Source organism: Pongo abelii, chromosome 10 (genome assembly GCF_028885655.2).
Source record: "Pongo abelii isolate AG06213 chromosome 10, NHGRI_mPonAbe1-v2.0_pri, whole genome shotgun sequence".
Classification (NCBI taxonomy): domain Eukaryota; kingdom Metazoa; phylum Chordata; class Mammalia; order Primates; family Hominidae; genus Pongo; species Pongo abelii.
Genome location: NC_071995.2, coordinates 121,748,681 through 121,771,934, shown reverse-complemented (window position 1 = coordinate 121,771,934; position 23,254 = coordinate 121,748,681). Strand labels below are relative to the sequence as shown.

Sequence of the window (23,254 nt, the reverse complement as noted above, 5' to 3'; positions counted from 1 at the left end):
CTGAGGTCAGGAGTTTGAGACAAGCCTGGCCAACATGGTGAAACCCCGTCTCTACTAAAAATACAAAATTAGGCCTGGCGCAGTGGCTCACACCTGTAATCCTAGCACTTTGGGAGGCTAAGGAGGGCAGACTGCTGGAGCTCAGGAGCTCAAGACCAGCCTGGGCAACACGGTGAAAACCCTGTCTCTACTTAAATACAAAAGAAATTAGCCGGGCATGGCAGAGTGTGCCTGTAGTCCCAGTTACTCGGGAGGATGAGGCAGGAGAATTGCTTGAACCCAGGAGACGGAGGATGCAGTAAGCCGAGATTGCGCCACTGCACTCCAGCCTGGGCGACAGAGCAAGACTCTGTCTCTAGTTTAAAAAAAAAAAAAAAATAGCTGGGTGTGGTGGCACATGCCTGTAATCCCAGCTACTTGGGAGGCAGAGGCAGGAGAATCGCTTGAACCTGGGAGGTGGTAGTTGCAGTGAGCCGAGATCGAGTCACACTACACTCTAGCCTGGGCAATGAGAGCGAAACTCCATCTCAAAAAAACAAAAAAACAAAAAACAAAAAAAACAAACACACACACACACACACACACACACACACACACACACACACACACAGCAGGGGCCAGGTGCGGTGGCTCACGCCTGTAATCCCAGCAGTTTGGGAGGCTGAGGAGGGCAGATCACTTGAGGTCAGGAGTTTGAGACCAGCCTGGCCAACATGGTGAAACCCGTCTCTACTAAAAAGACAAAAATTAGCTGGGTGTGGTGGTGCGTACCTGTAATCCCAGACACTCAGGAGGCTGAGGCAGGAGAATTGCTTGAACCCAGGAGGTGGAGGTTGCAGTGAGCCAAGATCTGCCACTACACTCCAGCCTGGGTGACAGAGCAAGACTCTGTCTCAAAAATAAATAAATAAATAATAACGGTTAGAATGATAAACTTTATGTATATTGTACCACAATAAGAAGTAATTTTTTAAAAGTGGTAGCTGAACTAGTTTTACGTGTATTAATAGAGATGGATTTCAAAACAGAGACAGAAGCATGTTGCAGAATAGGATGCCATATTTTTTAACAAAAATACTACCCAAAACAACACTAAATAAATCTGTTGTGCATTCATATGTATACATGTTAAAGAATAAAAATGGTCTGGAAAAATTCACACCAAGGAGTGTTAACAGTGGTCGCCCCTGGGGAGAAAGGATGAATAGGTGGCCAAGGAGAACTTAGTTTCTTTGTCCTAATGTATTTATTTGTAAAGGAGGATGGCGTGGAAGACTAAATAATAATTCCCCAATTACACCCACATCCTCATGCCCTGCCAGCATTGTTTTGTGTGATACAAGGTCTTTGCAGGTCTGATTAAGCGAAGGGCCTTGCGGTGGGGAGTGGCGCCTGGGCTATCCAGGTGAGTCCAATGTCATCACAAAAGGCTTCCTAAGAGGGAGGCAGGAGCGTCAGGGTCAGAGGAGGCAATCTGAAAACAGGCAGAAATTGACCGAGGCCCCTAGAAGCTGGGAGAAAAGCAAGGAAGCTGATTCTCCCCTCTGAGTTTCCAGAAAGAACCAGGGCTGCCAACACCTTGACTTTAGGACTTCGTGATTTTGGACTTCTGACCTGCAGAACTATAAGAGAAGAAATGAGTGTTGCTTAAGCCACTAAGTTAGTGGTTGTTTGTCACAGCATAGGAAATGAATACAGGATTCATAGCTTCCCTGTACAGTTAAACATTATGCAGTTATATAAATAGAAAGGCTTGGGAGGAGGGAGTAGATTTTGAGTGCATCAGATAAGGCACCCCTTCTTGAAAGAAGAGCGTAAACTAGGTGGGTTTCTGTAGCACTGACGCTGAGGGCAACAGGTCCAGGAGGTGAAGAGGTGGGGGTGACTGAGGTGGGAGCTGACATAAGATCATTAGCATATGCAGAATCACCTCGAGAAGGACCGCAAGGTAAGAGCAGAATAAGCTGTTAGCTTCACACATTTTCTGCCTAAGACGAGACAGGCAAAATTTCACAGTGATTAGAATGTTCCAGATTTAGTGCCTGGATTAACACCTTCTGCTGAGAAGAATCTTCACTTGAAAAAACAAGAAGAAAACACCCTGCATGGAATTCAAAGGAAAAAAAAAAAAACACCAACATTATTTTCAGCACTACTAGGGGAAAGGTAAATTCAGGCAACACCTGTTGAATAGGTTTCAAGAGTTTTTGGAACCAGCTATGGGTCAGCTAATGTCGCTAAGGAGTTATATTGATTTGTCCTTAGCTATATGATTGCAAAGTGACACGTTCCATATAAGTAGAGTGTGATCTCGCTTGCTTTAAAAAAAAAAAGTAAGTGGGTGGGAGGGTAGATATGAATATAGTTGCTTGAATAAGCATTGAAAAAACTTCTGGAAGGAAACACAAGTTGTTAATGGTTTTTGTTTGATCCCCTTATCTACTATTTGAATTTTATTTTATGCCATTTTATTATTATTTTTGAGACAGGGTCTCGCTCTGTCACCCAGGCTGGAGAGCAGCGGCACGATCATAGCTCACTGCAGCCTCCAAATCCTGGGCTCAAGCAATCCTCCTGACTCAGCCTCCTAAGTAGCTGGGACTGCAGGCATGTGCCACCATGCCCAGGTAATTTTTTTTTTTTTTTGAGACAGGGTCTCACTTTGTTGCCCAGGCTGGAGTACAGTGGCACAATCACTGCTCACTGCAGCCTCGACTTCCTGGGCTCAGGTGATCCTCCCATCTAGTCTCCCAAGTGCTGGAATTACAGGCATGCACCACTGCACCCGGCTAATTTTTGTATTTTTAGTAGAGACAGGGTTTTTCCATGTTGCCCAGGCTGATCTGGAACTCCTGGGCTCAAGAGATCCTCCCACCTTGGCCTCCCAAAGTGCCAAGATCACGCCACTGCAGCCGAGATCTACCTTCTCAGTTCAAGAGATTCTTGTGCCTCAGCCTTCCGAGTAGCTGGGATCACAGGTGCACACCACCATGCCTAGCTAATTTTTAAATTTTTAGTAGAGATGGGGTTTCACTATGTTGGCCTGGCTGCTATATATTTTTTTGTTTTTGAAAGACAGGGTCTTGCTATGTCACCCAGGCTGGTCTGGAACTCCTGACCTCAAGCGATCCACTTGCCTCGGCCTCCCAAAGTGTTGGGATTACAGGCGTGAGCCACCGTGCCCAGCCAAGGATCTTTTTAATTTTTTAAAATTAAAAAGAAGTCTTGGCATGGTGGCTCACGCCTGTAATCCCAGCACTTTGGGAGGCTGAGGCAGGAGGATCACTTGAGGTCAGGAGCTCCAGACCAGCCTGGGCGACATAGCAAGACCCTGTCTTTCAAAAAGAAAAAAAAATAGCAGGGCATAGTGGTGTGTGCCTATGGTCCCAGCTACTCAAGAGGCTGAGTTGGGAGGATCACTTGAGCCCAGGAGCTTGAGGCTTGAGCAGTGAGCCAAGATTGTGCTGCTGCACTCCAGCTTGGGCAACAGAGAAAGACCCTGTCAAAAAACAACAACAAAAAAAAGTGATTCAATTTCTAGGAAATTATCCTACATATAGGCTTAAGATGTAAAGAAAGATTCTGTACACAAGAGTGTTTTTCACAGCTTATTGTATGGACAAAGAGAAATCTAAATGCCACAGTAAGTCAGGCATGGTGGCACATACCTGTAGTCTCAACTACTCAGGAGGCTGAGTAGGGAGGATTGCTTCAGGCCAGGAGTTTGAGGCTTCATTGAGCTATGATCTCATCACTGCACTCCAGCCTGGGCTATAACATGAGACCCTGTCTCATAACTAAATGCATCCATGCATGCCACAGTGTATACTCTGGAATACTATACAGCAGTTAAAAAGAATGTGGTATAGCTGAAAGTACAGTACCGAAATGCCATTTGCAGAGTAGTAAGATCCCACTTCTATTAAATGAAGAGTTAACTTATGTACATGTTTATCTTTTTTGAGATGGAGTCTTGCTCTGTCGCCCAGGCTGGAGTGCAATGGCGCAATCTCGACTCATTGCAACCTCCGCCTCTCTGGTTCAAGTGATTCTCCTGTCTCAGCCTCCCGAGTAGCTGGGATTACAGGTGCCCGCCACCACGCCCAGCTAATTTTTTGTATTTTTAGTAGAGACGGGATTTCACCATGTTAGCCAGGCTGGTCTCGATCTCTTGACCTCGTGATCCACCCGCCTCGGCCTCCCAAAGTGCTGGGATTACAGGTGTGAGCCACCACGCCCAGCCCATACATGTTTATCTTTTTAAAAATTCTAGAACCAGAAACAAAACTGATCACTGTGGCTACCTCTGGGATATGGGTTCAATAGGGTTTGTTGTTAACTTTTCAGTTTACACACTTTTCACAGTTTAGACAGTTTTTACAGTAAACAAACGTTATTTTTAAGTATTTGGATGTTAATTTGTATATTTATTATAAATATTTCAAATTTATCAAAAGGAATAGATAATAATATAATAAGCCCATGACTCAGTTAAGAAATTCAAGGTGCAAATTACTTTCGTAACTAAAGAAGCAAGCAAACAAAAACCTATAAAGGTTTCCTAAAAAAAAAAAAAAAAAAACAACAAAACACCTTGAGAGGGTTTCAGCTTCTAGTTTCTCTCTAGAGAATTTGCAAACCCAATGCCTGGAAATCCTGTCTTTGTACTTTTACCTATGTGTAAACCAACTCAAGTGTTATAACCACTTAGATGTAAGGTTTTTCAACATTGTCAGGGTTCGAAGTGAATGTTAGAGCTGAGTTAATTTCTTAGTGGATGAACCTAATCTTCTTGAAACTGTCAGGCTTATCACAATGCACATAAACAGAGAACAGGCTGTTGCCTCTGTGGTTTATCTGCAATGTCAAGGCAAATCAGGCAAAAAATGCTGTAGGGCCACTTTCTGAAGGCTATTTTAGTGAGGAAAGCAAGGTTCTGGGACTTGAAAACAGTTGGGGTCCTCTCTAGGGGTGACCAGAGAAATCATTCACAAGGGAAGCAAAAGTTAAGTGGTCTTGCCGGGCGCGGTGGCTCACACCTGTAATCCCAGCACTTTGGGAGGCCGAGGCGGGCGGATCACGAGGTCAGGAGATCGAGACCATCCTGGTTAACACAGTGAAACCCCGTCTCCACTAAAAATACAAAAAATTAGCCGGGCAAGGTGGCGGGCACCTGTAGTCCCAGCTATTGGGGAGGCTGAGGCAAGAGAATGGTGTGAACCCCAGGGGGCGGAGCCTGCAGTGAGCCGAGATTGTGCCACTGCACTCCAGCCTGGGTGACAGCGAGACTCCGTCTCAAAAAAAAAGAAAAAAAAAAAAGTTAAGTGGTCTTGCAATTGTTCTCCCTGGCTGGGTTGATCAACACAAGAGGTAAAAATAGCTTTATCACCTCTTTTTCAATATGAAATAATGATGCAAAACAGAAGCATTTTTGTTGAGAGATTAAAAAAAGAGCAAGATTAAGACCCCCATCTTCCTTTAAGTAAATAGTAAGAAAAGTGAATTTTCAGTAACACTCCAGCAGGGAGTTTAGTGAAAATCAGGCTGTGAAAATCTGCCCTGCTGTTTCATGGCATATCACCCAATACATTTTTATTTATTGTGGGTTGGTGCAGCACATAAGTTTGGGTTTGCAGGATTTTATTATTTTTGTTGGTGACCATTTTGGTTTTGCCTGTGATATTTAATAAACTCTTTTTTGTTTTTCTTGAGGTTGTGAGCAGCTACATTTACATTAGTTATATTAGTTTTCTTCCTTTTAGTTAAAAAAAAAATACAAAAATCCTTGGCCGGGTGTGGTGGCTCACTCCTGTAATCTCAGCACTTTGGGAGGCCAAGGTGGGTGGATCACCTGAGATCAAGAGTTCAAGACCAGCCTGGCCAACATGTTGAAACCCTGTCTCTACTAAAAATATAAAAATTAGCTGGGCGTGGTGGCATGTGCCTGTAATCCCAGCTACTCAGGAGGCTGAGGCACGAGAATCACTTGATCCTGGGAGGCGGAGGTTGCAGTGAGCTGAGATTGTGCCACTGCACTCCAGCCTGGCGGCAGAGCGAAACTCTGTCTCAAAAAAACAAAAACAAAAACAAAAAAACTTCAATCCACAAGCATTGTTGTAACCTTAAAAAAAAAAATTACTAACTTTTCCACTAACAACTTAAATACTTTGTTACCCTCGAGTCTTTGTCCTGTAGAAATATAGCTTGTTCATTATAATCAGTCTGTATACACACTATACATGTGATATATATACACAGACACACACACACATACACACAGAGAATGAGAGAGAGAGAGACAGAGAAAGAGACAGGGTCTTAATCTCTTGCCCAGGCTGGAGTGCAGTGGTGCAACCACAGCTCACTGCCGCCTCAACCTCCTGGGCCTCACCAGTCCTCCCACCTCAGCCTCCCAAGTAGCTGGGACCACAGGCATGCGTCACCGTTCTGGGCTATTTTTTTTTTAATTTTATATTTGTAGAGACAGAGTCTCCCTCTGATGCCCAGGATGGCCTTGAACTCCCGTACTCAAGGGATCCTCCCACCCCAGGCTTCCAAAGTGCTGGAATTACAGGTGTGAGCCACCATGCCCAGCCTACATTTATATTTTGCCTTTGTACCTTAACTCATGTTGCTTTTTTCACGTAGCTTCATAGTCTTTGCGTATCTTATTTTAATGGCTGAAAATATACCATTGATCAGATTTACTACAATTTACTTAACCATTCCCATAGTGTTGGACATTTAAGTTCTCATAATGTCATTTATTCACTCTCCCCTCCTGTGACCATTCTATAGACCTCCGTCTTCCAGGTTGAAGTGACTCTCCTGCCTCAGCCTCCCAAGTAGCTGGGACTACAGGCATATGCCACCACACCTGGCTAATTCTTGTATTTTCGGTAGAGATGGGGTTTCATTACGTTGGCCAGGCTGGTCTCGAACTCCTGACCTCAAGCGATCCACCCGCCTTGGCCTACCAAAGTGCTGGGATTACAGGTATGAGACACCAGGCCTGGCCCCCTACCTTTATAACACACCAAAATAACATCAACCCTAAATATAATTTTAAAAATACTATTCTATATTTGTATATCTTCTCTTGCTCTCCAAAGCAGAGACTGTATCTAAAACAATTTCTTTTTTCTGGATGACTAGTATGTAGGTCATTTTGGACATGTAGGTATTAGTACATGACAGTGACATGGTGGTGACATCAGGCTGTGAGTCCCCAGAGAAGCATGGCTGTTCCACCTGACAGCTGGGGGAATAATTCCTCTAGTGCGCACACATAGTTTTGTAGCTATGTGTGCTATGCTATGGACACCTTCTTATTAATACATTTTCTCCCAGCGTCTCAAACTGGAAATTATTTCTGGATAAATCTACCAATAGGAGAGAAAGAATTCTAATCCCAAGGCTAGAAGATTTTTAGGTTCAACTATGCAAAGGTTGTGTGTGTGTGTGTGTGTGTGTGTGTGTGTGTGTGTGTGTGTGTGTGTGTGTGTGTGTGTGTGTTTTAAGTATGCTTGCCAAACAATTCCCAATATTGTGTAACAGGAGATTCATTGCTCAGATGGCAACAATGCTCCCATTGAGAGTGAAGCTCTGGCACATGCATACATTGCCCTTGATTCACCAGGGCAAAATCTTAGTTAACCCACAAGCATTACAAGCATATGTAGGTGCATAAAGAAACCCAAATATCAGCCAACCGATAAAAGGAAAAAGACATGCAAATCCATCCATGCATTAAATTGACAGGTTTGACACTGATGCAAGGAAGCTTTGACATTCTCTTTTCTTCTCTCAACCCCCTTTAAGAGTGACAAGAAGTTTTTAGAGCAGCAGAAAACAAGATAATTTCGTGGTTTGCTCTGTTTAACAAAGGAAGTGGTGTATGACTCCAATAGGTTGGTGGCAGATAGCAGGTATGAGAAGAGTTATAAAAGGACTGGGCAAGGGTGTCAAATGAGCCTTGTTTAAACTTAGTACCTTTAGAGGTCACTGTATATAGGTATGCCATTCTGAAGCCAGTTTTGTTCCTGGGGTATGTTCTTGGTTAAATCACGTCATCCGTCTAGATTCTGGAGAGCTCTGATCGCTACCTTATTCTCACCTTCTGTGGGGACTATGAGAAATTCCTGGACATCTTAAGCCTCATAGAGAGGATTTCCTGGAAATAGAGCTACTATTCTCAATTTGACAGGTCTATTCTTCTCCTGGAGGGAGAAGGAAAAAAGAAACGCCAGCTTCCTACATCTCCTTCCCACTTGTGTCCTTTCCTCCTTAGAGCCATCTTTCTTCACCAAGTATAACAAGTTAGAAGGAAGAAAACTACTGAGTGTCCTTTTGAGCTCAATAAAACCTTTAGCTCGTATGGTGGCTCATGCCTGTAATCCCAGCACTTTGGGAGGCCAAGGTGGGTGGATCACGAGGTCAGAATATCGAGACCATGCTGGCTAACACGGTGAAACCCCGTCACTACTAAAAATACAAAAAATTAGCCAGGCGGGGTGGCGAGTGCCTGTAGTCCTAGCTACTCGGGAGGCTGAGGCAGGAGAATAGCGTGAACCTGGGAGGCAGAGCTTGCAGTGAGCTGAGATTACGCCACTGCACTCCAGCCTGGGTAACAGAGCGAGACTCCATCTCAAAAAACAAACAAACAAACAAATAAAAAAAAAAACTTTAGCTTACGGATCATATGAAACATTTCTTTTGGCCGGGCGCGGCGGCTCAGGTCTGTAACCCCAGCACTTTGGGAGGCTGAGGTGGGCGGATCACTTGAGGTCAGGAGTTCGAGACCAACCTGGCCAACATGGTGAAACCCCATTTCAACTAAAAACACAAAAATTAGCTAGGCGCGGTGGCGCATGCCTGTAGTCCCAGCTACTTGGAAGGCTGAGGCAGGAGAATCGCTTGAACTCAGGAGGTGGAGATTGAGGTGAGCTGAGATTGCACCACTGCACTCCAGCCTGGACGACAGAGCAAGACTCTGTCTCAAAAAATAAAAAAATAAAAAAAGCAATAGTTCCTCTAACTTTCATCATTTTTCTGCAAACATGAGCCCTTAGTACAACGGGCTGGAAGGAGAGAAGAGGTTGGCAGAGCCCAGCCTAACGTATGGATGGAGAACACAGACCTTATGTTTTACCCATGGAGTTGCAGAAGCATCAGCTTTATACACAAAGCCCCTAAGTCTGCCGATAAGCACTTGCTGAATGCCTCGACTGTGTTCAGAGCTGAGTTATGCGACGAGGTCAGTGTGTTATGATGCCAGCGTGGTGGACGCCAGACTGGGAGCCAGGAGACCTGCCAATTACTTGATTTTCAGAAACAAAGCAAAAGCCCAAAAAACTTCCCCCTCCCAGGGCTTCAGTTTCCTTATGTGTAAAATTAGGGGGCTGTCATGGTTAACCTTAGCCTTAGGTTTCTTCTCACTAGAACTGTGACAGATTCCAAAGTAGGATAATGAGTTCCCAGGCTCCTGGATCTTAAGAGGCTTCCCGGTAGCTGGGAGACTGAGAGCGACTGCACCCTAAATCGTGTCGTTTCTGAAAGAGCACAGGTTGGCCCACCTGGATGTCTGGGCACCTTCCTCTGAGGTGATGCAAAGGGGCCACTCAATGGGTCCTTGCTCAAAATGCTCCAGCCTTACTGGCCTTCTTCCCATTCCTGAATGCACCAAGTTAGTCCTGTCTCAGGGCCTTTGCACGTGCTGGTTTTGCTGCCTTGTGCTTCCTACAGGAATGGTGGCTGGTTCCTCCCTTCTCATCCTTCACATTTCCTTAGACGCCACCTTCTCTGAAAGTGCCATCTCTTACTACCCTAAAGGTCTTTTTATTCTCTTATTTCAGTGTCCATTCCCTTATTTGTGATCTCCTAGTTATTTTACTTATTTCTCGTTTTGTTTGCGTCCTCTTTCATTCTGTTAGCTCCATGTAAACAGGGGTCCGTTTTGCTTTATTCAGAACTGTATACTCAATGCCCAGTACAGAGTAGGTCTCAAAACATATTTGTTAAATGAATGACGTGGCAGCTCCACAATTCCAAGGAACCAATGACACCTAAAGTTGTTTCCCCATGAAGTCTCTGTCTTTTGGGTTCTCTGCATCGGGCTGGGCTCACAGTCTGCAGTAACTTCCTTCCCACTGCCTGTTTTCCTTGGATCGTGGTATCTCTCTCTTCCTGGAGGAAAAAATGCTCTTATGACCTCATGGCGCACTCTCCCGAGCCGCAGTGACGTCATTAATGCGCTCACGCGTCACAGCCCAATCATAGGGCCCTTCTCCCTCCCTTTTGAAGTCCCGACTGTCCCTGATACATTCCACTCCACGCGAGCCGCGACACTTGCATCACGTCCGCCCGCCCGCGCGGTGATGACGTCACGACCCAGGGCTGGCGTCACGTGCCCCCCCCGCGGGGGGCGGCCCTTGAGGGCGGCGCTTCCGGTCGGCGGAGCCTGGTGGCCGCAGCGGCGGTGGCGACGACGGCCGAGACGTGGGGATGGCGGGCGCCGGGAGCGAAGCCCGGTTCGCCGGGCTGTCGCTGGTGCAGCTCAACGAGCTGCTGGAGGACGAGGGCCAGCTGACGGAGATGGTGCAGAAGATGGAGGAGGTGAGCCGAGCTGGGCTTAAGGCGGCGGCTGTGGGGCCTCGAGGGAGGTTCGCTTCTCGAACGGTGGCCGGAGGCGGAGGCGACCGCGGCGCCTCCGGTCGTGTTGAGGGGACTGGGCTAGAAATGGGGGCTCTTGGGGCGGGGTGCGGGAGCCAGGGAACCGCGACTGGTGCTTAGGCAGGAATAGGGGGCCTGAGAGGGGGTTTGAGGGACTGAGGGGACCGAGACTAGGGCGGAGGCGGGAAAAAGGGTCCTGAGACGGGGCTTGGGGAGCCGATTGGGGGTCCTGAGACAAGGTTTTGCGGGGCTGAGGACTTAAGGCTGGGTCTGAAGTGGAGATTAGGGAGCCTGGAATGGGAATTTGGGGATTAGAGTGCTATCGTTGGGTCTAGGTGGAAGAGGACGGAACTGGGGGGATCTGAGATTGGTTTGGCCGGAGGAGAGGGGAGAGTAATAAGGGGGCTGAGTCGGAGGCGAGGATTAGGGGTGACTGAGGGGGACCAAGAGCTAGATCTGGTAGAGGTTGGGGGGTTTCGTTTGAGAGGAAAGGTTGGGGGCATCCAGGGGGACTGAGGCAGCTACAGGGGATCAGAGTAGGTTTTGGGGGACTGAGTGGACTATCCAAATAGGACTCTTAGGAGAGGATTGAGGGTTCCAAGATGGGTTCGGGAGGCTGAGGGTCTGTAGCTGAGTTTATGAGGTGGTTCTGAGGCTCTTTAAGGCTCTTTAAGGGTTGGGCGAGGGTCCCCAGGGTTTGGAGGCAGGAGTCCATGGTCATACCATAGCCAGGGTAAGGTTTGAAGGTTCCATGTATCTAAGGGGTCCCAAGAGTGCCCCTGGAGTCTGACTTCTTTTGAAGAGGCCCCAGCAGAGTTACGGGAGTTCGTGGATGGGCCTAAGGGTGGCGACAGGATACGTTTTTCTGTAAGGGTTGCCCCCTCCACCGAGGAAGGGAAGGTGGGAAATTTCGTGTGGCTGGCTTTGTACCACTGTGTCCCACGTGTCTGGGACTAAGGAAGGTTCCTGGAGCAGTTTCAGGAAGAAGATAAAATGGGGGTTTGGGGCTGGCTGCCAACCCTCACCTTTGAGAGCCAAGCCTTGCCTGGCCCCTGGAAGGCATGTGCCAGCTCCTGTTTCTGGTTATCTTCCTTCACACCTTGAGGTGGTTTGCTCTCGGGTAAACTGACTTCATCCTTGCAGATTTGCAGTGTGTGCTCCCTTTCTCTCAACCCATTTGGACTCATTCTCGGAAAGTCTGATCTTATGGGTCTGGTTCTCCTCCAGGCAGGTGGGCCCAGGCTAATCCCAGCTCTTCCTGGCCCACCTACCACTCCTTTATGTCTCTGAAGTCCGAGCCTTCCCACGCCTACAGTGCTGAGCCTCTCACCCAGGAGCCCGTGTGGGGGCTTTTGGCTTTCTTTCCGGAGAGGGATTGTTCAGCACCAAGCCAGCCCCCTTAAAAGAGAGCTTGTATGGAGGTTGCACATTCAGAATCCCTGGAAAACCCTCAACAGATCATTGTCCGGAGCTACAGAGAGGCCACTGTGGTAAGATGGTATCAGTCTTTCCATTAATACACCCCTTGTATTCATGGGCTTTGTAACTTGGCACATAATAACGTTGCTCCAAGATGCAATTTACCCCGTTTATGGTCTCCATGTGGCACCTTCCATTTTGGAGAATAATAAGTGACAAAATCCATCTTTCTTAGCTGAATGAGTTTCATGTCTCCAAAGAAAAAATCTTTGCTTAGTTTCTCTGCTTTTCAGTTGCTGGGAGACCTTTTGTTGATTGTCAGCAGGGTTTTTCTGGTTTAATAATAAAATGATAGGTATATTTTTCTAATGTGTAACACTGCCTACAAGTTATTTTGGTATATGTGACTATTCTGTTGCAGTAAGAACTGAGTACTGTAGCTTTGTTGGTGGAACATTAATAGAAATAAACTGCCTTTAGTGGAGGGAAGCTTGTGGAAAGAATCAAGTTCATTCTGTTCACTGGGAGGCTGTTAGGGACAACCTCACCTGTTTCCTCTACCTCAGAACCTGAAGATTATTTTTTAAAGAGAAAGGTAAATTCATCTGGCAGGATTTTTTTTTTTTTTTTTTTGAGTAAAAGTGACCTTCATACCTGAATACCCAAGAGAAGTATTGAGGCCTGAGCGACTCCACTTGATAAGCCTGCATAGTTCACATTAAATTACTCAGCAGTAGTTTGCTTTTCTGGGTGTAGTGCTTTTAAAACAAGGAAACAACTTGAAAACCAAAATACCTTAGCTCACCTAGCGAGGATCAGTGTCAATCCTGTTGTCCTGGTCATGTGTGGTGCCTTTCTCGGAATGGGTGTGATGTGAACTGAAATTTTTGGGCATGGTAGTTTCACTCACCTGGTAATGCTTATGTTGGGGGTGATTGTGAGACACAATAGAAGAAAATATTTTATGAACTGTCCACTGTTGACCAAATGGAACATTTGTGATGGCATGTTAAAGAACATTCTGGCTTTGGAATCACACACTCCATACTGGACTTGGCCGCTTACCAGCTGTGTGATTGCAGGCAAGTCACTTCACCTGCCTGAGTATCTGTTGGAAAAGGACAATATGACAGTAATACCTATTTCATAGAGTTAATGTGAGGAGCAGGTGAGATGATGCCTGTTAGTACTTAACACAGCCCATCAGTAGGGCTCAATAAAAAGTAATTGCAATAATTAATCACTTATATTAATAGTTCTCTTTTTGAAAGATGACTGACAGACAATCATTAATACCAGATCATCCTGAAAGTTACTAGGATCCCATTTCAAGAATGTTGAGTCAATTATTATTTGCAATTAGCCTAAAAAACATTTACGTTTTCCTTTTTTTTTTTTTTTTTTGAGAAAGGATCTTGCTCTGTTGCCCAGCTGGAGTGCAGTAGTACAATCTCGGCTCACTGCAACCTCCGCCTCCTGGGTTCAAGTGATTCTCGTGCCTTAGCCTCCTGTGTAGCAGGGCTCACAGGTGTGCACCATCACACCCAGCTAATTTTTGTATTTTTAGTAGAGGGGGTTTCAGCATGTTGGCTAGGCTGGTTTTGAACTCCTAACCTCAGGTGATCCGCTTGCCTCAGCCTCCCATAGTGCTAGAATTAAAGGCGTGAGCCACCGCACCCCGCTGCCACCAGCTAATTTTTTATTTTTTATTTTTTGTAGAGAAGGGGTCTTGCTATGTTTTCTCTTGAATTCCTGGCCCTAAACCATCTTCCTGCCTCGATTTCCCAAAGTGCTGGGATTACAGGCATGGGCCACCACGCCCAGCCAAACATTTATCTTTCTGTGGTCAAAATGATTATGTATTTGAATAGGTATAGGGTGAAATGGTAAATATAACAGGCCTTTCACAGCATAGAGTCTCTTAACCTGAACCGAAGGATTTCTTTTTTTTTTTAAATTGGCAGAAGGAAGTGTTTTAAATTGTAGAGTAAGGCTTCTTTAAGCCTGAGGGGATATTTTGTGGAGGCTGGAAAATGTGGCTAGGTTTTGAAGGCATTCACTGTTAGGTTTAAGTGCAGCTGTTCATTATGCTTCACTTACATTGTTTTAATTGTGGCGTGTGAGTTTCAGTGCAGTTTAAGTAGTGAACATGATTTCGGAGCTACAGTCCTCATTTTCTGGGCCTCTGTGTCAGTTTCTCTCTTCCTGTTCCTCCTGTTCATTATGCAATTCCCTAAATGTAGTATATCCTTCATGATCTTATGCTCTTGTCTGTGCTGCAGGCTAATGTTGCATATGCATGTATTTTATTTTTATTTAAAGTTATTGTTACATGGCAGTGGAATGTGCCTTCATCTGTCCACTTTAACCCCATTGGACTTGCAGGGCACTCCCTTAAAAGGAACTGTCGCTTAGGGGATTAGGCAACTAAACCGGACCTCTTGAGTTACTTCTTCACTGTGCTTTCTGAGGAAATGCTGATTGGTTGCTGCTAAAGATTCCACTAACGATTCAAATTGGGGATCTTTGTTCCCATGGCATGAAAATGCCATGCCCGCTTGCAAAAATGCTGAGGGTCTGAAAGACAGATTGTTTTGTGGAAAGTAAAGAGCTCTGGTCTGGAAGAAGCTGTTTCCCTAAGGCGTGTTCGGGTGTGATTTGTGTGTGGGGCTGAAAGCTACTGCATGAATCATAATGGCTCATTGAAATGTATTGACCTTGCTTTAAATCCGGGGACGGCTCCCGAACACACTCTGAATGCTGGTGAGACTGTTTTAGAAGCTAAGATTTGCACTCTTGAGTATAATACTACTGGAGTTTGTTTTTATCCGTGTTTTATGATCATTATGTACGTGTAAAGGCTTCAACTTCTACGTTTAAATCTTTTCCATGGACCTTTTACATGAGTAAAAAATTACTGTGCCTAGGAATATGTACTGAAATTCAGTTGTATGTCATTTTATCGTTAAGTGAGGCATCAAGATTTCATGGAAAGCATGGAGCTGAGGTGTGTGACTTTAAGTGACTTAAACCTTGTGCTTCAGTTTCCTCAACTGTAAAGGAAGGATAATATGCCTATCTTTTAGGGTACTTGTAAGGCTAAATGTCACAACAGAAGTGGTACAGAGGAAGCATTCAGTAGCGGCCAGCTCCCTTTTTTTAAGATGCAATTTTCAGAATATGTAGACTGGCTTAGATGAAATTTGATCAATTTATTTATTTGCTCTTCTGCATTTGCTAAAAGTGCAGTGGGGGTGGCATCGCACAGTGGTCGGAGTCAGAACTGGCTTTTGATACCAGTAGTTGACAAGTATTTAGTCTTTTTAATTGTAGTTACCTCACTGGAAATTAAGGAGAAAATAACAATAACCTTTTTCATAGCATTGTTGGGTAGATTAAATGAAATAAGTAAGATGCCTAATATGATACTTAGCACAGAGTGAACACTTGGGAAATAGTTATTGTCAGCTAACAGGCGTAGTTTCCTTGATGCCCAAATGGAAGATTCCATTTCAGTTCCACAGCTCTTGAACACTTCCCTGTGCAGGGCATTGTAAGGGATAGATACACAAGTAGGACATAATCCCTAGATTATAATTTGGGAATAAACTAAAAACAGAAATGTCTACAATACAAGAGGGAATAGGGAGTTTGTTAGGGAAGATGAAGGGCTCTAGAGGTAGATGGTGGTGATGGTGGCATAATAATATGAATGTACTCAGTGCCACTGAACTGTCAACTGTTCTCTTAAAAATGGTTACGATGGAAAATTTTATGTATATTATACCACAGTTTTTTGAAAAAGAGAATAAGAAAAGGCCAGGCTGGGTGCAGTGGCTCACACCTGTAATCTTAGCACTTTGCGAAGTCAAGGTGGGAAGATTACTTAAGCCCCGTAGTTTGAGACCAGTCTGGGCAATATGGCGAAACTCCATCTCTACGAAAAATAAAAAAATTAGCCGGGCATAGTGCCACACACCTGTAGTCCCAGATATTCAGGAGGCTGAGGTGGGAGGATCGCTTGAGCCTGGGAGGTTGAGGCTGTGGTGAGCCATGATCATGCCACTGCACTTCAGCCTGGGTGACAGAGTGAGGCTGTCTCAAAAAAAAAAAAAAAAAGCCAGATGTGAATTCTAAATGACATTGAAGTTCAGATGAAAAAGCTCTCTGGCTACATTAGGTTTCTGATGCAAGAGACAGACTTTTTTTGGTTTTGTTTTTTAACTTACGTCCCCACAAAACAAAAGAGACAGACTTTGATAGGTAGGTAAACGTTAAGAAAATAAATGATTAAATAGAATAATATCTACCAGAGGGCACAGAGAATAAGGAACTTTGTGTACCTGCCACCCAGCCGAGGAAGTAAACACTGCCAACCAGCGGAACCCCCCACCTTGTGCTCTGCCCTCCGTGTGCTCTTCGCCATGCCCACTGTTGTGAATTATTTATTTCTCTAAGGAGGCTTTCGATGGACAAAAGTGGGGGCTCAGGAGGAAGTGACACAGGCACAGAGGCAGGAAAGCAGGGATGGGTTTGTCCGACGAGTGAGTTCTCGTCTACTTTGACCAGATGGCATGTACTTGTGTGTAGAGAAATGACAAGAAATAGGGCTGGTGAGGGGGAGTGCCAGGGTGTGCGCCCCGTGGTGGTTAATTTAGGAGGAAACAAGGAGCTTCGTGACCATTCTGGAGCAGAGAAGCAGTCGGATGAAACTTTTTTTTTTTTTTTTTGAGACCGAGTTTTGCTCTTGTCTCCCAGGCTGGAGTGCAGTGGCACAATCTCGGCTCACCGCAACCTCTGCCTCCCGGATTCAAGCGATTCTCCTGCCTCAGCCTCCCAAGTAGCTGGGATTACAGGCACGCGCCACTATGCTCGGCTAATTTTGTATTTTTAGTAGAGACGGGGTTTCTCCATGTTGGTCGGGCTGGTCTAGAACTCCTGATCTCAGGTGATCCGCCCGCCTCGGCCTCCCAAAGTGCTGGGATTACAGGCGTGAGCCACCGTGCCCGGCCTGAAACTGCTCTTTAGGAAGGTTAATCTGGCAGCAAAGCGTGGGCTGGCTTGGCGTGGCAGGACCAGGTTGGCGGCAGAAGTGGAGGTTAGGAGGAAATTAGGATTTGAGCTAGGGCTCTGGGAGAGGTATTCGGACCAGCTGGCCAGACTCCCTTTCTCACGTCCCCTCTGCTGCTGACCTGAAGTGCTTTCCCCACCTCTGTCACAGGCACGTGGTCCCTTAGCTTCTTTGTATACCTCTCCTGTGGCACTTGACACACATTTTGTAAGTCACTTCCCTGTGTCCCCCACTGGCTTGGGGGCTGCATTTTGTCATGTTTGTCTTTTTGTCCTTGGCACCCAGCACAGAGCCTGGCACCCAGGATGTGCCCGGTTAGTGCTGTTGAGTGAGTGGTGATAACCGGGCTTCAAGTGGAAGTGAGTAGGAGACAGGGCTCTGGTGAGCGGGGAGGGGAGGGGCAGTGGGGGTGCAGGAGGGAGGGAGTTATTGAGGCTGGATTCGGCTGAGCATGAGGGATGGGCAGGGCTCTGTCCTGCAGGCAGTTGGAGTGTGGTTCTGGAGCTCAGGGGGAATGCTCTGCTTGGAGATAGAAATTCAAGCCATTCTCCTCCAAGTGCTTGTGGAAATCAAGGAGAATATAAAAGTTTGAAAGGCCACTAGGAGCTATTAGTGGGTTGGGAGAAGGAAAGAGGTGCCATCGAAGGGAGGGGAGAAACGAGAGAAACAAGTTGGATGACCTAACATCCTGTTAGAGACTGGCTGGAAGAGGAACCCAGAAGTAGACTGCACTGTTTGACCCTCACCGGTTGGTCGTATGCAGAGTGGTTGTGCTCTTGAGCTGAGGAATGCCAGCCTTGTTGCCTGTTTGGCTTTGATTACAGTATTTGTAGCAGAATGTTTCTATGGGGATTCATGCCAGGTACGCAGTGGGAGGTGATCTAGAAGACTGTGTGTCAGCCACTCGTAGGTAATCACTGGCGCTCAGAACATGCTGAGACAAGAGTTCTCGTTGGTTTATTTCCTTCCCCAGCTATGTGAGTTTTCAAATTTCATCATTGGAAATGATGTCTTACCCAATGATACAAAAGCAGAGGAAATGCCTTTGTAGAATTTCTTCCAAGGGAAGAATGAAAGTAGAGAGGTGACTTAGCTTAGCTTTGTTGTCTCTAGAATACATTACAGTGTGTCAAGGGAAAGCTTTTCAAAGTATTTGTCAAGGGATTGTGAGGAACATAGTCCATTACTTTGTCAAAGAGTTTATGTGAAAAGTAGATATGTGAATAATTTCTTATATTTCAAGCAGCGTTAGAGCTAATGTTTCTTTTAAATCAAACCTTTTATCTCCAAGGTTAACTAATGGCACCTCGAGGTTATATTTATATCTGCAGCCCAGTGTCTAGGATAGTAAAGGAACATAGTGCAAATTCATGTTTGTCATCAGAGCTGGTTGTGGTGGCTGACACCTGTAAATCCAGCTACTCTGAAGGCTGAGGTGGAAGGATCTCTTGAGCCCCATGAGTTTGAGACCAGCCTGGGCGACATAGTGAGACCCTGTCTAAAAGAAAAAAAACAAAAGTGGTCTAACATGTTTGCCATCAGACAGCAGTTTTCATTAATGTGAACATGACTGAGGTCAAGAAGTTTATTCATGTACCCAGCCTTTGCGGAGCATCTGTGGTGTGCCACTTGGGGGATGTGAAACCAGTAACCACATAGTTTTCATCATTTAGGATCATGCAGGTGTACAGGGTACATGTGAAACAGTAGTGAGGCCCACACGCTGGTGGGGGGAGATCCAGTAAGCCTTTGGAAGGTGGGGGGTCAGCAGGGAGTGTTTCCTGGAGAAGATGAATGACTTATAAGTTGTGATTCAGAGAATGAGTTAAGAGTTAGCCAGGTAATGAGGGAGAAGGGCTTCCAGGCATATGGGAGGAACAAAGGCACTTAGGGAAGAAGCTGGGACAGAGTGTGTGTGCGTACAGGAATATTATAAGTATCGCTGGAGGGACCAGGGCAGGATGTAGTGGGGGCTGAGGCCCAAAAGGCAGTCAGGGACCAGATGGCCTCATATGCCCTGTTAAGGAGCTTGGGTTTGATCCTCTAGGCAGGGAGCCGTTGGAGGATTTAAGCTAGGGAGTGCTGCGGTTGGTCACACTCGCCGTTTATGTAGATGATTTTGGCAGCCAGGGGAAGGATGGATTTGAGGGGGATGAGATTAGAAAGCTGGGATATGAGTTAGGAGGCTGAAAGATGGTTGATAAAAATGATCTTTGGGCAGCCAAGATAACTGACTTCAAGGACATATACTGGACTCATAGCAGAGCCTGTTGAGTCTTGCTTTGCACACAGTTCAAATAATAATTCACTTAGTCATATGGTTTATCTGCCAGTGGCAAATGTTAAGACTGGGGAAAAACTAGAAGAACCAATAACATCATCAAGAAATAAGTGACAGAAAGAGGAGGCAAAAGTCATAAAAGCTGTACAAAAATTGGAAAGTTGACTGTTGAAGCATCGTGGTTAAGACAGGATTTGTGTTGCTAGGAAACTTTGGGACAAGTATTTAACCTTCCTAAGTGTCAGTTTCCTCCTCTTTAAAATGGGAGTTAGTAATACCATCCTTATTGAATTATTCTGAGGATTAAATAAGATGTGTATAAACTATTTTACACCATGCCTGGCAAGAAAAAGGACCCAGTAAGTGGAAGCTGTTACTGTGAATACATTTTGTGGCCGTTTGATTAGGGTAGTGTTTTCCTTAGATCTCTAATTTTGTGGATGTTAATTGTATTATAATTACATTAAAAAGAGTTCCATGGTAAATAAATTTGGGAATTAAAGAGGGGTTTGTTTTTTGTTTTTTTGAGACAGGGTCTCACTCTGTCGCCCAGGCTAGAGCGTCGTGGCGTGACCATAGTTCACTGCAGCCTCCATCAAACGAGCCTCCTGAGTAGCTGGGATTATAGGCGCTTGCCACTACGCCTGGCTGACTTTTTTGATTTCTAGTGTAGATGAGGTCTTGCTATGGTTGCCTAGGCTATTCTCAAACTCCTGAGCTCAAGCAATCGTTCTGCCTTGGCCTCTCAAGTGTTGGGATTGTAGGCGTGAGCCACCACACCGGCCAAGAGAGGTTTTGTTTCTTCTGCTAGAGTGTGGTGAAGCTCCAGAGGGGCAGCCTACACAGTATTTCTCATTCACACTTCATTGCAGCTCTTAGAAAAGCTCACAGGACTGAGTCCTTGGGGGCACACTTTGGCAAATGCTTATTTAGGGGAGAAACATACCCGTCTGCTTCCATAGCCCAAGGGTATTGCTCTATCAGAGACAGCACCATAGTTACTTGATATTCATAACGACAATTCTAGATCATCAAGGAAAGCTACCTTAGTTTCATGTACTCTGTTTAAGAAGGCAGGGAAGTATAATAGTATGTTTTATTTCTGATCCCAACTAATCAAGCTTTTAAAAATAATGTTTTACATGTTTATTATAGAAAATTTGGAAAACACAGCCATAAAGAAGAAAAGTGTAATCACATCATATCACTACCCAGAGATAAACACTGTTAACAAAGCATTTAAGTTTTTTTCCTTTGTTGTCCCCTTTTGGGATGATTTTTTAGAGTTTTTGTAGAGTTTTTGTTTGATTTTAACCTAAAGTTATACTCTGGGTATTTTCTTATTTTTTAAATCAGAATATTCTTACATGACATGATTTTTAACAGCTATGTGATCTTTCGTGTGGATATGTCATTTATATAACCATTCCTTTATTGGATATTTAGGCACTTTTTTGCTGTCATAAATTATAATGCAGTTAACATCTTTGAAATCTGTTTAAAACAAATCCGTTAAAGTGATCAACATTTAACTTTTTTTTTTTTTTTTAGTAAGTCTTAAGTGTCTAGGCAGTTTTTAGGTAAAATATCTGATCCCCTACATGAAATATGATTATATAGTTTTTTTATTATGAAATTTCAGTGGAGTAATCTCAACAGATTCCCTTTTGACTAATCCCTTTCCCTAACCACAGACTGAAAAAAGAATTCCATTGTTAGAATAGCATTTTCTCATTTAAACAGAACAGAAGATGAGTAATTGGAGTCGTTTGAGAGTTAAATTTTATCTGTTGAACCAAATTCCGGGTCAGGTGTTGGAAAGTTCATGTCATGATGTATTTTAAACAATTTTAAACAATTTTAAACAAAATTGTCAAAAGATACCGTCTTACTAAACATAAATCCAGGGTCCACCTGGATAGGCACTTTCTTATCTGCACCTGTGTAAAGACTAGTCCGAAGAATTCTTAGACATGAATTTCCAGAAATTGTAAAAAGGAAATAGAGATGAGGGGGAAAAAACAAGCAAAACAAACAATAAAACCCGAAGCTCTTCCTAAACAAATGAATGCTTTGGTTGTTGGTCCTGGCCAGAAACTATTAATCAGAAAATCAGAATTTAGGAATTCTGTCTTCCGTAAGCTGCTTTTTTTTTTTTGAGATGGGAGGGGAGTAGAAGCTATTAACTGACACCCCTCATGCTCATGACTAGGTATCTGGACATTTCTGCTCCCACACTGGAATCTCATACACACACAGGATCAAATGTGTTCACTCCCAGATCTGTTCATTCTGGTTTTGTTACAGTAGTTCTGTGGTTCATTAAATCCTGGGCAACTGGATTTTTGCATGAGTGCGAAGAGAAAGTTATTTCTACAAAAACTGTCAACTGAGTGCTTTGGAAAGCATTGATATAAATTGATTCTCTCGAAAGAAAACTTGGTGGTGAATTAGGTTTGGACTAGATAGGGGGAAAGTGGAAGAATTCCCAAAGGATTCTGCCCTCTGATTGCTTATCCAGTGTCCAGTTCTCACCCCACATGAAAAGACGTGGTCTATTTGAAAAAGAACTTTTGGAACTTGAACTAGTGGACCCCTTCTCTTAAGAAAAGACCTTTACCTTAAATGAAACATTGACAACAGATCTTTAAAATGTTTAGTGTGTGCTTTAACCAAACTGCTCAGTTACAGGGACCTAACTGGTTCTGATGATGTGGAGTGGAGGGCTCCGCTGTGCGTTTCCTGGCCTTTACTGCTGAGATTCTAATTCGGAAGGCCTAGGATAGGGCCAGAGGACACAGGCAGTTAACTTTGTGATCAGTGTGGGTGTCCCATCTTGTCTTCTGATCCTCACTCCTGCCCTCCTTCCTCCAAGGTCTCCAGTTATTCTGAAGCCAGTTAGGACGTTTTATAACATATGCCAGTTATCAGAACCATTGACACCTGTTAGTATATTTCTTTATTACTGACACCATCATCCACATAATAAGTCCAAGAAGAAGGGAGAGCTTGTTTTTCCTCTGAGTATTAGAAAATATGTCTTCTGGCCAGGCGCGGTGGCTCACGCCTGTATTCCCCAGCATTTTGGGAGGGCAAGGCAGGCGGATCACGAGGTCAAGAGATCGAGACCATCCTGGCCAACATGACGAAACCCCATCTCTGCTAACAATACAAAAATTAGCTGGATGTGGTGGCGCACGCCTGTAGTCTCAGCTACTTGGGAGGCTGAGGCTGGTTGAACCTGGGAGGTGGAGGTTGCAGTGAGCTGAGATCGTGCCACTGCACTCCAGCCTGGTGACAGAGTGAGACTCTGTCTCAAAAAAAAAAAAAGAAAAAGAAAAAATATGTCTTCTAGGAAAAACCAAACCCACCCTTGGTAAGTTGTGCCTGCCAGCCCTAGAAACTGTCAAGTGTGTCACTTTCCATCTTACCTAGGAATAGTCCATTTATTTTCGAGCCTAGCTTTTTGTGTTTCTGTGGTTAGCTGCACTCACACGTACCAATTTTTAGATTCACGTCAGCTACATATGGAGGGAATCGTTTGAGTCTAGATCCCACTGTCTGTTCCTTTTCGAGGGAAGCAAGTTTTCTCTCAAGAAGGATTTTGATGTCTCCGATAAAAATAGCTATCTTTATTAATCTAATAGTTGGAAGTTAGAGGTTCTGTGTGTGGAGTGGGTTGTTTGGTGGAACATTCGATAAGCAGCTGGTAAGTTTCCTTCCTGAGTGGGCTGTAGCCTTGGAGATGGTTTCACACAACCCCCAGGATTGTCGTATTTTAGGACTGTTTCATAATGTTCTCCGATTCTTTA

The 23,254-nt window shown here is 44.7% G+C and overlaps 1 protein-coding gene and 1 long non-coding RNA gene across 5 annotated transcripts in view; one reads left to right on the top strand and one right to left on the bottom strand.

Moving 5' to 3' along the window:
- Nucleotides 1-1,234: 1,234 nt before the first annotated feature.
- On the bottom strand, nucleotides 1,235-10,220 carry LOC129049363 (uncharacterized). 3 transcript variants are annotated; one of them, XR_008512420.1, is made up of 4 exons: nucleotides 9,576-10,177; nucleotides 9,140-9,309; nucleotides 1,931-2,101; nucleotides 1,235-1,622 (listed from the first exon to the last, which is right to left on the bottom strand). It is a non-coding gene; the product is annotated as an uncharacterized LOC129049363 (long non-coding RNA). The 3 variants fall into 3 exon arrangements; XR_008512421.1 differs by lacking the exon at nucleotides 9,140-9,309 and having other exon boundaries at nucleotides 9,576-10,220; XR_008512419.1 differs by having other exon boundaries at nucleotides 9,140-10,177.
- A 176-nt stretch (nucleotides 10,221-10,396) lies between these two features.
- VPS37B (VPS37B subunit of ESCRT-I) overlaps nucleotides 10,397-23,254 on the top strand; it is a 30,496-nt gene continuing 17,638 nt past the window's right edge. Inside the window, exon 1 of one of the 2 annotated variants that reach the window (XM_002823913.4) lies at nucleotides 10,397-10,614. In XM_002823913.4, the coding sequence (XP_002823959.3) occupies nucleotides 10,504-10,614 (111 nt within the window). In that variant the 5' untranslated portion in view covers nucleotides 10,397-10,503. Of the gene's footprint in view, nucleotides 10,615-10,647; nucleotides 12,162-23,254 lie in introns of those variants that run through there. The other variant, XM_054528376.2, reaches the window with a different exon arrangement.